Here is a 13,806-nt window from a genome sequence, read left to right as displayed (position 1 = left end):
AACAGTCGATATGTTTTATTTTTCATTACCTATTTTGATCCTGATTTCTATGTTACCTTCAGGTGGCATAATATACACAGACATCAGTTTATTGAATCCTTATGCTTATATTCTATCGAACTTGAGTTTCTCATATGCTAACATTACGAATGTGTCGTAAATATGGATATTTATTTGTTAATTAGTAAAATATAAATATACTACATTAAAATATTCAGAAAAATGAATTAAATATAATACAAAATCTGTATATATGCATATGTATGGGTAGCTGTTATTGTACCTATGAGGTGAATTTAATGTGTATGTGAACTTATTATTCTTGAAAGTTTATATCTATTGCCTAGGTTAAAACCAAAGACTCTAGCTTAAAATTTATACTATAAAAAGTCCATTCGCGGAGACGAGACAGTCAGCGTAAACAAAGCTAGCCCCGAGTCGCCGCAGCTGAGAGCAAGGAGTGGACAAAGCGCGCAGTTACTTCAGTGTACTCACTGCATTCGGACGCACGTTAACCTGCATTCAGACTGAAGAGTGAACTTTCGACGCCCCTGCAACGATACACGCATCACGTGATCGCTGCATGATTTCATTCAAAGAGCGAAGGAGACACCGCGTGCGTTTGTTTACGAGGACTTTCTCGTCTCCGCGAATGGACTGTAGTTCCAAAATGAGCAAAATGTTTATACTAAGAGAAGTGTCTGTGGAAGGGATTACATTACCAAATTCGTAAAGAATGGAAGAGTAGAAAATGGGATAACAGGCTTAAACATACGAGTGTTGATGGAGAATACAATGTCCTTACCTGCGGACTTGTTGAGGTGACGCTGGAAGTAGACAGGTCCATGACGGAACCACCTGGTGAAGTTGGTTCAGAAGATTTCATCTGTGCTTGCGCCTGGGCCTGGGCCTGTGCCTGCGCCGCCGCGACACATTTTACAGAGAGATTTATCGCTGACGGGAAACCTGGAGGTATGCCTCCCGTCGCAGGGTCGTAGTGGTACATGGGCCTGCAGATTCCACAAGTTAATAGGAATCAGCTGTTTTGTGGTAACAAAGAAATATTCTGGCTGCGACAGAATGAGAGCAGATTATGGTTCAGAATGCTAACTTACAATGCTGGCAACTATCAGGAAATAACGAAATGGCATTGACTATTTATAAAAACGTAAGAAAATATAAGATAATAAACACAAAAATTCAAAATATGTATGTTATTAAATATAAAATGCAGGCTTAAACATTTATGTCTTCTTGATTTATCTTCTTTGTTGAGCAATGAAAGCCGCATATTCAAAATTTGCACTGGTTAATAATGAATTATTATTTTCCTGAAAAGAAAGTTTTAAATAATGGGATCATAAATTCGTCCAACTAAAGACTCTCATAACCTGTCTTTTAGAGAGGCCACGTGAAGGTAGCATAATCATAAAATTGGAATACAGAAAGTGTCACTACTACCAAATTTTTGGTCCATTCTTGAAAACTGCTAGAATGATTTTGACTACATTTCAGTAACTTACAGAGACTATATCTCTAAACAGGAATGCAAGAGTGACATCTTCAGGAAAATAATGATACACACACTAGGGTTCCAGCAGCCAAAGACTAGTTTTCTCGAAAAAGGCTTGATAAATAGTGATTAGGTTCTAAACATCTACAGAGGTACTGAACCAAACTTATAAGGCTATGATTATCATACTGTATTCAAAATTTACAATCAGAAACCAAAAGTAGTCTACCGAAGAACAATTAATTTTGTTAAAATGGTTACGAAGTCAGGGCCAATTGTATATGGGGAAGCATGTACACTGTTTCTGCACTGTCTTTATGCCTGATAAACTGATATCAATTTTACAATTGTAGGACGGTATGCACAAATTCTGCATAATGTTTGTAATTCTATAGATTTGGGTTTAGTCGTAGAGAAAGTAAATGAATTGCTTTCGCATTAAAATATCCCGGAAGATAAAGTACTCCAAACACGCGATTCTTTCTCTGCACTTTGAAATGGTGGAAGAAATGTTATGAATTCATATTATATTATCAAATTAGTAAATGATCCGTATTGTCCAGGCAGTTTTCTTTATCTGCAATGCATAACGCATGCCGGGCTCTTTTGATTAAGATTTTGTAAGAAGAATGATCCTTTTGAAAGAACTTCATGATCGGAGGTTCAGCTGATCGAAAGATGGCTACTGTATATTACAAAACAACAACAAAAACAAGTTAACAAGCTGTAATTTATGTTCTCATAACTTTATACTGCTCTACAGAACATTAAAATTTGCTGATGTGTAAGGCAAGATTCTTTCTTTGCATATGTAAACATTTTCGTGGCCTTTTAAAAGCAAATTAAACAAACTACGGCAAATTTACAGCAGATAAAGCGGCAGGTTTTCCGAAATATTCCATCAGCAGTTACGCTACTGATAGTAAAGATCATCTTACCTTGGGTAAAGCGGCCCAGTGTTGGCTTCCGCCTCTGGCGACCCATCCGGTTTCAACATTGCGGCAGAGGCAGCAGCCATGCCAGCTGCTGCAGCTGCCGCTACGGCCATCTGATGCTGCTGCTGTTGCTGCGTCACGGCCTCTTGATGGTACTCCCGCACCTGCTGCTCATGTTCACCGAGAGTCCCCTGACTAGGCGCGTAGCCGTACATACTGGGCAGTGGTGGTGGTGGGGGAGGCCTCTGTGGATGTTGAGGAGGTGGTTGTTGCTGTTGTTGAATAGGGTTGCAAGCTTGTTGAGTTGTGTCGTATCTGTCGTACGCCGTTGCAGTGCCAGGATCGTATGGCCGATGTCCCGGGGTGGTTACAACACCTGTGTCATATGATCGCACTGTCATTTCGGAGGAGTAAGCCACTATCGGCCGGCTGATGTTAGCGTTATTGTTCACATTGTTCATAGCGTTGTACTGTCTACCAGAATGATCTGGTCGGTGGTGGTAAAGTTCATCTGACGAGGTTGGTACCATTGCCGTGGAATCGTACGGCGATCTCTGAGGAATCTGATGAAGTGTCCGAGGGTCTTCTACTAACGACATAGTATTGTAGGGTACCGGTGGCGGCGGTGGATGGTGTGGGTGTTGATGGTGTTGAGGTACAGGGTTATGGGGATGGGGAGGATGCTGGAGATGGTGATGTGTGCCACTTGACATAGGGTTAGCACTTCCTCCACCCCCGCCACCCCCACCACCGCCACCACCCCCACCAACAGCTGAACGCGAACCTAATGTCTCCATACTGGACACTGAGGATGAATTCGAATCCTGATTGAGGTATGTCGTTGGGTCGAAGCTAGTTTGTCTAAGGGGAGCTGGAGGGGGTGGTGTACACGATCTGCAAGAGTTAGCGCCGGCACCCCCCACTCCCGCACCAACACCAACACCAGCACCATTCCCATTAGCGGCTTCTGTCTTGGGTACCAACAACTCACCTCGGACACCAGTGTTGCTACAACAACTGCTGGTGCCTGTCACTTCAGTTTTCGGAATCACTTTACCGGTGGACCCTGTACTAGCGCTCCCTCTGCTGTGTGAGTCGAGATCCTCGGGAGTCTGGGGCTGTTTGAGGCTTCCCGCTGGCGGTTTGCTACCAGTACTGCTACTGCTACTGACATAGTAAGGCGAGTGCACGAATTCTGACTTCCCACCAGGGGTTGGAGGGAATTTGTCTGAGGTATCCTTCCCACTGCTGCTTCTCGAGGCAGAACCGTAGCCCATAGAGTAGCAAGGCTTGACGTCTGTATGTTGTAAGGAACATCCGGAGGTGGTGGCCATCATGTGGGGAGGCGGGGCTAGAGGCGTCTTGCTGATGAACCCACTGCCCCCAGCCGTAGGCGTGAACTCGGACTGGCAGTTTGGAACTGGAATGGTAACATACGTGTAGATGTGACACATATCAGGACGTCTGCTGTCAAATTCGCACAATCTTGCAGCCATAACGCAAAGAAGGATTAATTTTGTTCAGATGTTGGATAATCACTTCACACTCACTTGGCCTCTGCATTTGAGTTGCTGGAAATATGACTGCATTTCAGAATACAAAGTAGGAATTAAATTTATTGACCTCTTTAATCATTTCAGCATTGGAGTCACCAAAGGAAAGAAATTCTATATTAATTTATGTGGGTTGTAGCTGGACGCAATATCGAGTAGTATTTAATAATGACGTCCTAGAGTTCTAGTTTATGGGATTTGAGGGCGTACAGTCCGTTGAAAGTCGATAGAAGTCCCGGAAAACATCGTATCCATCTTCAGTGCAGAAAAAAAGTAAAGTAAGAAACCGGCATCAAGAAGACAACAAGCAGAATTTGCTTAAATCCTGAAGATGGAAGAGATAAGTTCCTTCGAAACATCAGTTGACTTTCACCGGCCTACAGGGCATTTTATTCCAGAAGATAGAAATCTTCATTCAATAACAGATTTGCTGTCACCAGGTCTTTTTTCAAGTGGTTCTTTTCACGTTAGAGCAATATGTCTCCGTCAGCCAAAGGGGTATAGGGTACACAGTATTCTTCAGCTAAATGTTATCAAAATTTTTGCTGTCGGAGTCTATATAAATGTCATATTCAAACTGAAAGAAGAACTTCGACGTAGAAGAATATAGATACGAATTTTAATTGAGAGAAAAATTAAAAGGGTAGAAAAACTAGGTGGACATTTACATGAATAGGGGCGACAACTCTGCAATTAGAACTTCTGACCATCAAATATCAACAAACATTTGCATTCTGCTTTTACTGTAATACACTGCCGATGCTTTCAGACCTGGCGTGTCTCAACAAAATTCTCAGTGGATCTGGTCGAGCTAACTATAAGAGATGAAGATATTAGGTTGTGTAAGGTTTAATGAGGGGCTTTAGTTCAAATGCGTCACACTCCCTCCTTCCAACAGTGCAGCTGCAAGTACTACCACGCTGCTTCATATTTCTCACACGCAACCCAGATGCTACGTCTAAAAAGACGGTTTCTATGCTGTTATAATAATAAACAACGCTAAAATATTTGCCCCCTTTGCAATAACACAAGGATAACATATATTATGAACATATGAGGGTGTTGTCATTAACACAAGATGTAACTAAAATGCCACTAACTGTTAGTTGAGGAACAAGAGAGGGCAAACAGAGGCATGGTTTTCGGCCAAATCGATGTCATGTCATAAGAAAGATTAAAAAATAAACGCGAAATAAAGTCTCACAGACGTAATATATTTGCAAAACCATACATTAGAAATTTCCAGCGCGTTTTGTTTTACTCGTCAAACGAGGCAAATTGACGGTGTATGCTATACAGTTAACTACTAATCGTAACTCGGGTTGAAATGTACGGTGTAAGAGTTATTGAAGTTTTCTAGCTGAGTCATTTTGATGAGGTGTACCGCGTTTTAGGTTTATGAGGTCACAAGATGTGGCTTTGGGTGCCAGCAGCACGTACTTAGTAAAGCTGCAGCCTTGTACGTGGCCGGCAGAAGAGCACGCGGAACTATCCCTCCGCTCTGTGTCTCAGAGAGATTGCTCTTGAAAATTTCAGTTTTGCTTTTGCCCACGAAGAGTTGCACAGACATTTATGGTTAAAAATTCTGGATATCATTAAATTTAGCTCTTCTATCATTGGTTTCATTATTTTATCTCAATTTATGTTATCCGAAAGCCAAAAAAAATGTAATGACGGAAATACAAAACAAATCAATTTTATTCAATAATAGTAATACTTCTAATGACTCACATAGAAAGTGTATCATTAGGCAGACCAAAATTTTATAAAAAATTATGAGAGCCTTTAGGCATCTTTACTGTAAGAAATTAATTTTATATAAAGAAAGCAGTCTTCTAGGATGTGGCGCCGTGTAGATACTGTGTTAATCGACGTTTCGGAGGAACGTATCGCCTCCATCCCAGAAGACTGCATTCTTCATAGTCACTGCCATGAAAACCTCAAATCTTACACAGTTTTATATAATTAATGAAATGATTTTCAGGTGGAAATAATTTATAATGAAGATACAAATTTATTACAGACGTCGAATTTCACACGTGAATGGATTTGAACCAAGGATAGGCAGTTTTCGTACTCAATAGTAGTGTTTCGTTATTCATATTTTCTAAAGATTCAGCTATATATATTCCATAAAATAACTGCGATAAACATTTGAGCGGATCTGCAAGTTTATTTTACAATTTGTCATACAGAGGCACTCTAAAATCGTGTGAATATTTTAATCGGATATGAGCGATTAGGTCCAGAATAAAGTATATTTCTCTCTTGCTCTCCCTCTGTAAAGACATTTCAAAATACTTAAGGCAGAAACTAAAGCTGAAGAGACATGACAAAAACATTCGTGTTTCTTCTAAATATGCACAGGGAACAATAAGCGTTAGAAATTCACACCTCGATATCTAGAGATCTCTAATATGAATACGAAATTCTTTTACTTTGGCATGAAATTCGAGTTAAGATTTCTCTATAAAATACTAGGAACTCGGTGATTTCTGGTTACCCAATTCGATCAGAGTTGTCACTCCTCAAAAAATACTATCATTTATTTTTTGTTTGATTTCAGGGGTCACATAAGTAGCTCAATTATAAAACGTGTTTAAATAATACTGTCAAGGGTTATGGCTTCTTCTGATCTAAAGTTAAGTCAGCCTAAGGATGACGAAGTGCACAAAATATAACTTGGTTCCCAATCTTGGAACGTCTCAGACTATGAGTTAGAACTTGTTTACATTGAGCTAACTACTATGTGCTGGGACTATATGTCACATAATAGCAGTGCTTGGACTATCCAAGAGCTCTCTATATTCAATTCACACAGGAATGTGAAGTGGCTTTACACTGCAACAGGCTTCTACTTATGTGAGTCTCACTGGTGAGGAAAGAAGGTGCTAGCAGACATGAATTCTAGTTGCTGAAATATCTTGCGTCGAAGTTTCGGACTGACCTGCCAAGGAGGCAGCAGTAGCGGGCCCCGCCGTGCGATGGTGATGGTGGTGAAGCTTGTGCTCCCGGGATGCCTGCTTGTTAGCAGCCGCTATTGGGCAGCCTGATAAGCTCCGATGGGTATTGCGATTGGTGCTAACATGACCTCGACCATTGCAACCAGGGGTTGGACATTTCAGGATAGTCTCATGCATCGCCAGGACTAATGGACATGGACAACAGAATCATCCAATCAGTTTTGATTTGAGTATAAACGACCTTTATCTTTATAATAAAGACCTACAGTGTATTTAGATTGGAAACTATTCCTTCTTTCATTATCACACACTTTTAGCTTTATATATGTTCAACAGTGTACGAAGTTTATTGATAAACAATCGAAACGCAAACACAGAGAAAGAGAAAGAAATAAAGGAGCGGGTAGAGAGTAAATAAAAGAAAAAAGTAAAGAAAATTTAATATTGGTGCTATGGTTAAAGTTATAGTTTACTGTTACATTTGCCATATATGTCCGATTTCATACAAAGAAGGAATAAAATGGAAAAGCTTTCAAAGACAAACACGTTCAATAGATTACGTGCTCGCAAGAAAGTAATAAAATCGACACAAACATAACAACATTTCTGAATAACAGTAAAAAAAAAATAGGGTAGCTAATATAACAAAGATCATTCGAAAGAATTAAAATTAAGTATGAGTTTTGAAAGACCAGTTATATCGAGGCATTATTTCAAAACGTGTTGAAATTTGTTTTCTGCTTGCTGTGTGGAAACATAAAGGTGTATTATACTCAATCAATATTTTCTGATTCTGGTGCATGCCCTAGTGCAGTTTGGAACAAGTGAAATCGAAAGAGGAGGTGAAGTATAATGCACTAAGGTGTAAAATAAGTCAATAAAAAGATAAACGAAACAAATCACTTGGAGAGATGGTGTGTTACTAATTACTACTAAAATCATAAAACCTTATTAATTTAAGAACCAAAATAATTAGCTCTCTACCCCGCAAAGAAAGCAAATCATATTAACAAAGACAAATATTGCAATGAAAGAAATTTATTTGTATGCAGAGCACAAAGATACAAAAGCCCATACTTTTTTCAGAAACAAAACATTCTTAAAACATAAAGTACAAAAAATTATTTACTTACTTTCTGGAGTAACTTTATCCTTCCTTGGGCATCCTGACAGGCTGAGAAGAAAACATGAAAGATGTCTATCCCAAAATTTCAAGGAAGAATATGTTATTCTAAATGCTTATTAACAGACAGCTATCAGTTGTATCATAATTATCAGAATATGAACATCATACGCATTAGTACATAAACTTCTCCACCTAAGGTATATAGACCGTGCACATAATTACCTTCTGTGGTGTGAGTATAGTCCAGTCACATGACCCTGTCCGTTGCAACCTGGTGTCGGGCATTTGTTACCTTCTGCAAACAATCAAGAACAAGAAAGCAACGTGTTTAAATGTCTGCTTTCATTTATATGAAAATGCAGCATGCAAATTCAAAAACAAGAATCAGTATCTCTTGCCAAGTTTCGTAGCAAAGAATTCTTCGGGCGATGGGTAGGTTTAAATTTCAGGGTTATTACGTTTCCAATTACTGATGATTGCCATGTTTGGATCACTGGTTTATGTTTTATTCGGAATATTCTTTTGAATCTAAGGGAGAAGAAGTAATAAGAAGACATAGAAACTCGCATATTGCAAGGCTTCATAATGCGAACCCAGCGAAAATTACGTATTTGGGATGCAATTAATGTGGCTGCCTTCACGGATGTGATAGGTGAGGAATGAGTAAAAAATTTTGGTCGGAAAATCTGAATGGAATATATAATTTTGGAGACCTAAAGCTAGGTGGGAAAGTAATATTAAAATTGACTTAGAAATAAGACGTTAGGATGTTGACTGGATTTATGTTTATCTGATATAAGACAGGGTTTACTGGTGCTAAAGACGGCCAAAAACCGGATGGCATTACGAGACTCTGTAATATTATGACATGTAGACCTACTGCCACATAAAAACTGTGTAAGCAGGTGACAGTACAAGAGCCGTTGCTAGGGAACAGTTCCGTGCACAGGTTGTTTCCCTGGCAAAAAGATAACACGTAATAATGGAAAAGATATTTTCTGTACTGTCCGTGCTGTGGGGACCCTGTAACCTCCAGAGGGCGCAGTCCTTGTGTGGCGCAAGAGGGAGCCAATCTGGTAAGGTTGGCCAGTCTCAGTATGATGAATAAAATCCCAAGAACAAACATGGGACCCAGTTCGTGGGGCCATTAAATTATACGGACACCCTTCTCCAGGGGATATAAATGTGGATAGGATTAACTGAGCCTCATCACCAGTCTCCGTCCAAGTCGGAGTTGGATAGCATGGGTTAATTTTAATGACGAAAAGCCAAGCATATACATAAGAGAAAACCCCATGGTCTCTTCAGAGAGGATGTTACTTGAGGAGTATGATAGGAAGGGTACAATTGGAAAAAGAAAAGAACTTTGTTAGCGAGTCTTACGGGCCTTGGCGGCAAGACGAAATGACGGGCGGTAACCACCAGTCGTAAGGTAAGTTTGACTTTGACTTTCAGGTGTGAGAAATGAGAAGCTGGTAGCTGAGGACGGGGATAGTTAGGGATACCAGAGGAAGAGGAATGAACTCTACTGGAAACCGCTACCGAGCAACGGCTAATGAAGACTGAGAAAACTTTATATGTGATATAGTGACAGTTACCTTTGGAGTGTGTAACTCAGTGAGACTGCCGTACTTATTTGTAGTTACGTTCTGCGAGTGTTCAGTAAATTCAGTTACCTGTCCAAACCCCATCTACAGTCACTCAATCGTCCGACTGTATTAAGAAGGCACGAAAAATTTGCTACTCTTGGAAGAACTACAATGAACCCCCTTTCGGATGCACACCAACCATGATTTGTGAACTGGCAAACGAACAGCCATGATCTATATGCAGAACATAGGGATCACGAAGGATACATACTGGGCATGTGCAATATCATTCTTGGTGGGCCAGGAATCATGATGCTGTCTTATAATAGATTCCAAAATTCCCAAGGTCGTAGTTTCATTGCAATTAGGATAAAATCGTTAGGCTAATCGCACGACCAATTTTCAGTTTATTAAGTTCAAAAGTGTACTGCTTTCTTTCGATCTATGTAAGCTGCACTTTCTTCTAAACAGTGGTGTAACAGCTTAGAAAAGTGCACCCATTTAGGGAAGGTAAAGTTGTCCGTGTGCTTAACTAATTAAGCAGTAAGCCATGAAAAAGTATGGAGGAGTGGATGTATAGATCCACATTTTCTTGAACTCCGCACTGGTTGGTGGTGAGTAAAATGCACTTTGTAGCTTCTTTTTTTCCCCCTCTTGGCACTACAGCCCCAGTGGGCCTAGGCCTACCTCCATGAACTTCTCCGTTCACTTCGGTTTCTCTAGATCTTAGACATTCGGTAGGACTCCTTGGGCGGTTGATCAGCTCGTCGCAAGGCCTCTACCTGTACACAAACACAGAAAAACGCACACAAACATCCATGCACTGAGTGGGATTCGAACTCACGATCCCGGCTTCCGAGCTAGCGAAGACAGTGCATGCCTTAGACCACTCAGCTACCGTGACCGGCCTTTGTAACTTCTAAGAAAATAAATTCACATTGAAATAACTCATATTATGAAGAGTTATGTTCCTTGCGATATAACGTCATGTAGTTCGTTGAAAGTCAACCGACGTTTCGGAGGCACATGTTGCTTCCATGTTCATGGCGAAGAAAAAGCCAAACATGAAATCGGCATGAAGCTGGTAACAAGTAGAGAGATATTTTCTTTCGAAATATCGGTTGAATTTTAAAGGACCACACGGTGTTAAGATATAACCACCACTGTGAGGATGTCAAATCCTATAACTGAATTTGCATTCAGTTACATAAACACAAAGTATAACTGTAATTTTCACAGAGGCGTGAAATACTACAAGAATGAAATCACACAACCAATATACTTGTACTTGGGCTGGTGCACCGCCGTGGGCAGCATTCCTGCTTCATATTCGGAAGCCTCAATTTCAAATTGCGGCCCAGATACCACACATGGTCACAACTGTTCGAGGTTTTCCTCAGTTTCAGGAGAATCTTCTTAAAACACTTCATGTCTCCTTCATTCGACATCACTTCCAACTCATTATTCACTAGTAATAAAGTTATATTTTAGCACTCTGCTACACTGCTAATTAATTAACAAATATCTCTGATATTCTATCTTACATACAAAACAAACAAACTTCGTGGTGCGGAAGCGAACTATACCTACCGAGCGACCGCCGCTTGTCGGCAAAGTTAGTGCCAACTTTAGCGGATAGAGGGGTGTCACGTGGTGAACGCAACGAAACCCCTGGGCCGTTAATTTCGGTTTATGCAACACTCCTTTAAACATCTGTTTAAAAGTTACTATACATATGCAATGAGTCTTTTGAGCGTATTTAAAATCGCATTCTACTCTACATGTTTCGACTGTCATTGGTCATCATCAGGTATTTCAAAACAGTTTGTGGAGACAGCTGTGCTTGCAAATTGTTAATTCACACGTAATCTTACTCTTAGACGCTGTATAACTAAAAAAATTCCAGAGACGTTGTTAAATAAACCAAGAATCAATCATCAGCATCAGATGATGTGTAACTTGAAACACTGTTTCCAATTCCGCACCGAATTGTTGTCTTCGTGAAATGAGCTGAAACGAACGGAAGTATGCTAAACAAGGAGAGGAACTAGACTGGATGTTTATTAAATATGTCGGTATGATTTCACGGTTGGAGGTATGTATCTATATCTTGAAGACTTACAGGAACCCTGTTCACACACCGTCATGGCGACATGAGGCTCTTTTGTTCATCAGGGAGAGAGGCAACTCTAATCTCCCTCCGGATTCTGTCATCGTTGCCGGTAGAACCGAGAGGACCACCCCGACTTCACTACCCCTCTCGACGTGGACTACCGAGGTATTGTTCAACATACCACGCAGTTTAGTCAATTTGTGCAGCGCCAGGGAGACTGGCATTGTGCTGGCATATCTCAAAGCACTGCCACTTGCTGTTCATTTCACTGGCACACAACTCTGTCTTGCTTTGTGATGGACCAGACTATTATTTATACGGTCTGCCTACCTATTGTAGCACATGTGTAATCTGTTTTTAAGAATGTTTACTAAGTTTGACGTCAAACGTACTGTCAGTCGTCTTGCGTTAATGTGCGCTCGGTGTAACAGTTAAGTAGAGCTTCATTTATGTTCATGTTAGTGTTGAAAGGATTTAAACGTAGAAACTTCATGTTCTGATTATGTTTCTGAAGCGGCGTGCATTTCATAATACATTTGTACTTATAACAGATTTAATAATTAATTTTGCTGCTGGATGGATGGTAGCTCAGTCGGTATAGCGACTAGACGGCAGGCTGGGGGAAAAAGGAGTCAGAGTTCGATTCCCGGCAGCGTCCAGACCGACTCTGTGGCCCACCCAGTCTCCTATAAAATGAGTAACGCAGCTGTATCAACGGAGGTTTAGCAGCCGGGGCGTGAAGCTGACCACTCACTTCCAACTAAATCCAAAGTTAAGAATGGTGGAGCTATACCTCCACTCAGCCATATTTCTTCGATAAGTAGTGATTAATAAATTAAAGCCTATGGATGATTTGGGGGCACGCGGTAGCGTAGTTGGTTGTGGGACTATGCTACAAGCCGGAAGGTCGCGGGTTCGTGTCCCATTGAGGTCACTGGATTTTTAAGTTGACCTAATTCTTCTAACCGCACTATGGCCGTGGGGTCAAATCAGCCTCTAAAAGAAATGAGGTCCAGGAATGTTCATGGTGGGTAAAGGACGGCTGGCGCGTAAGGCTGACAAACTCACCTCCATCTGTGAACAGATTGTCTACGAAATGTGGGAGCCTCGACGTCTCACAATCATATAGGTCTTCACGGCCTGTTACAGGGACAGCTTTACCTTTTACTTTTATCTTACTATTCGACGCTATATAATCCGAGTTACCGATAGGGGCGTTAAATGTATCTGGGGTAAAACCAAGTAAAACACAACATGGAACTTCTAAATCAACCGGTGACTATCGAAGTGCTCCCCGATATAAAAAACATGGTGTATATAAATTCCATTTTCACCTAGTTTATTTTAATAACTAACTTCACAGAAGACAGATTTTCTCGGAAAGAGACGAGTAATTCAGTTATTAAATAATTTTCCCCACTATTATGAAACCCGAAAGTCCATTTCAGAGTTCACAAGAACTCACAACTAATTCCTAGCACAAAATTCAGTGAATTTTAATATTATCTGTCCTTCTACGTCTAAGCTTGGGATTTTAAAATGGCAATATCTTTCCATGTTTGACCTAAATTTTGTATAAATATTTTATCTCTCCTTCTCTCTCTCATCAGCTTTATCTTCCCTGGCCATTTCACCCTGGGTGAATTTGTTTGTTCGATGTAATAGAATGTAATAATGCAGCCTATTTCAGTCAACTTCAGTCCAGTCCAGAAAGTTTTTGCTGACCTTCGCCAGCAGAATCGTTCTTGATGCCGTGCCACATTTGGATCCATGATCTAGTTTATTTTATTTCCAATAAGAGAGGATGTGCGACTATTTTTAAGTGTGTTACGTGATGTGTTTGTGTTGCGTCTTTCCCACGCCTCAGTAGTTTTCGTGTACTTACACACGTGTCAAGCTCCATGCTTGAAACAGTGCCATCTGAAGGATAAAGATGTAATTTAGTTTACTTTGTTAACTAAGGAATGAGGTCGAAAGATAAAGGAGAAAAGTAGATAAAGGAAAGCATGGAAAA

At 40.4% G+C, this 13,806-nt stretch overlaps 1 protein-coding gene across 1 annotated transcript in view; it reads right to left on the bottom strand.

Moving 5' to 3' along the window:
- Window positions 1-13,806, bottom strand: part of LOC111866038 (mucin-19) — a 519,428-nt gene that overhangs the window by 95,058 nt on the left and 410,564 nt on the right. Inside the window, exons 6-10 of the mRNA XM_023854546.2 lie at window positions 8,313-8,385; window positions 8,098-8,138; window positions 6,949-7,149; window positions 2,452-3,868; window positions 806-1,010 (exon numbers count right to left, since the gene is read on the bottom strand). Of these exons, the coding sequence (XP_023710314.2) occupies window positions 806-1,010; window positions 2,452-3,868; window positions 6,949-7,149; window positions 8,098-8,138; window positions 8,313-8,385 (1,937 nt within the window). The remainder of the gene's footprint in view (window positions 1-805; window positions 1,011-2,451; window positions 3,869-6,948; window positions 7,150-8,097; window positions 8,139-8,312; window positions 8,386-13,806) is intronic.

Source organism: Cryptotermes secundus, unplaced genomic scaffold (assembly GCF_002891405.2).
Source record: "Cryptotermes secundus unplaced genomic scaffold, Csec_1.0 scaffold258, whole genome shotgun sequence".
Lineage (NCBI taxonomy): Eukaryota > Metazoa > Arthropoda > Insecta > Blattodea > Kalotermitidae > Cryptotermes > Cryptotermes secundus.
Note: the sequence above shows the minus strand (reverse complement) of the source record. Positions and strands in the feature narration are given on the sequence as shown.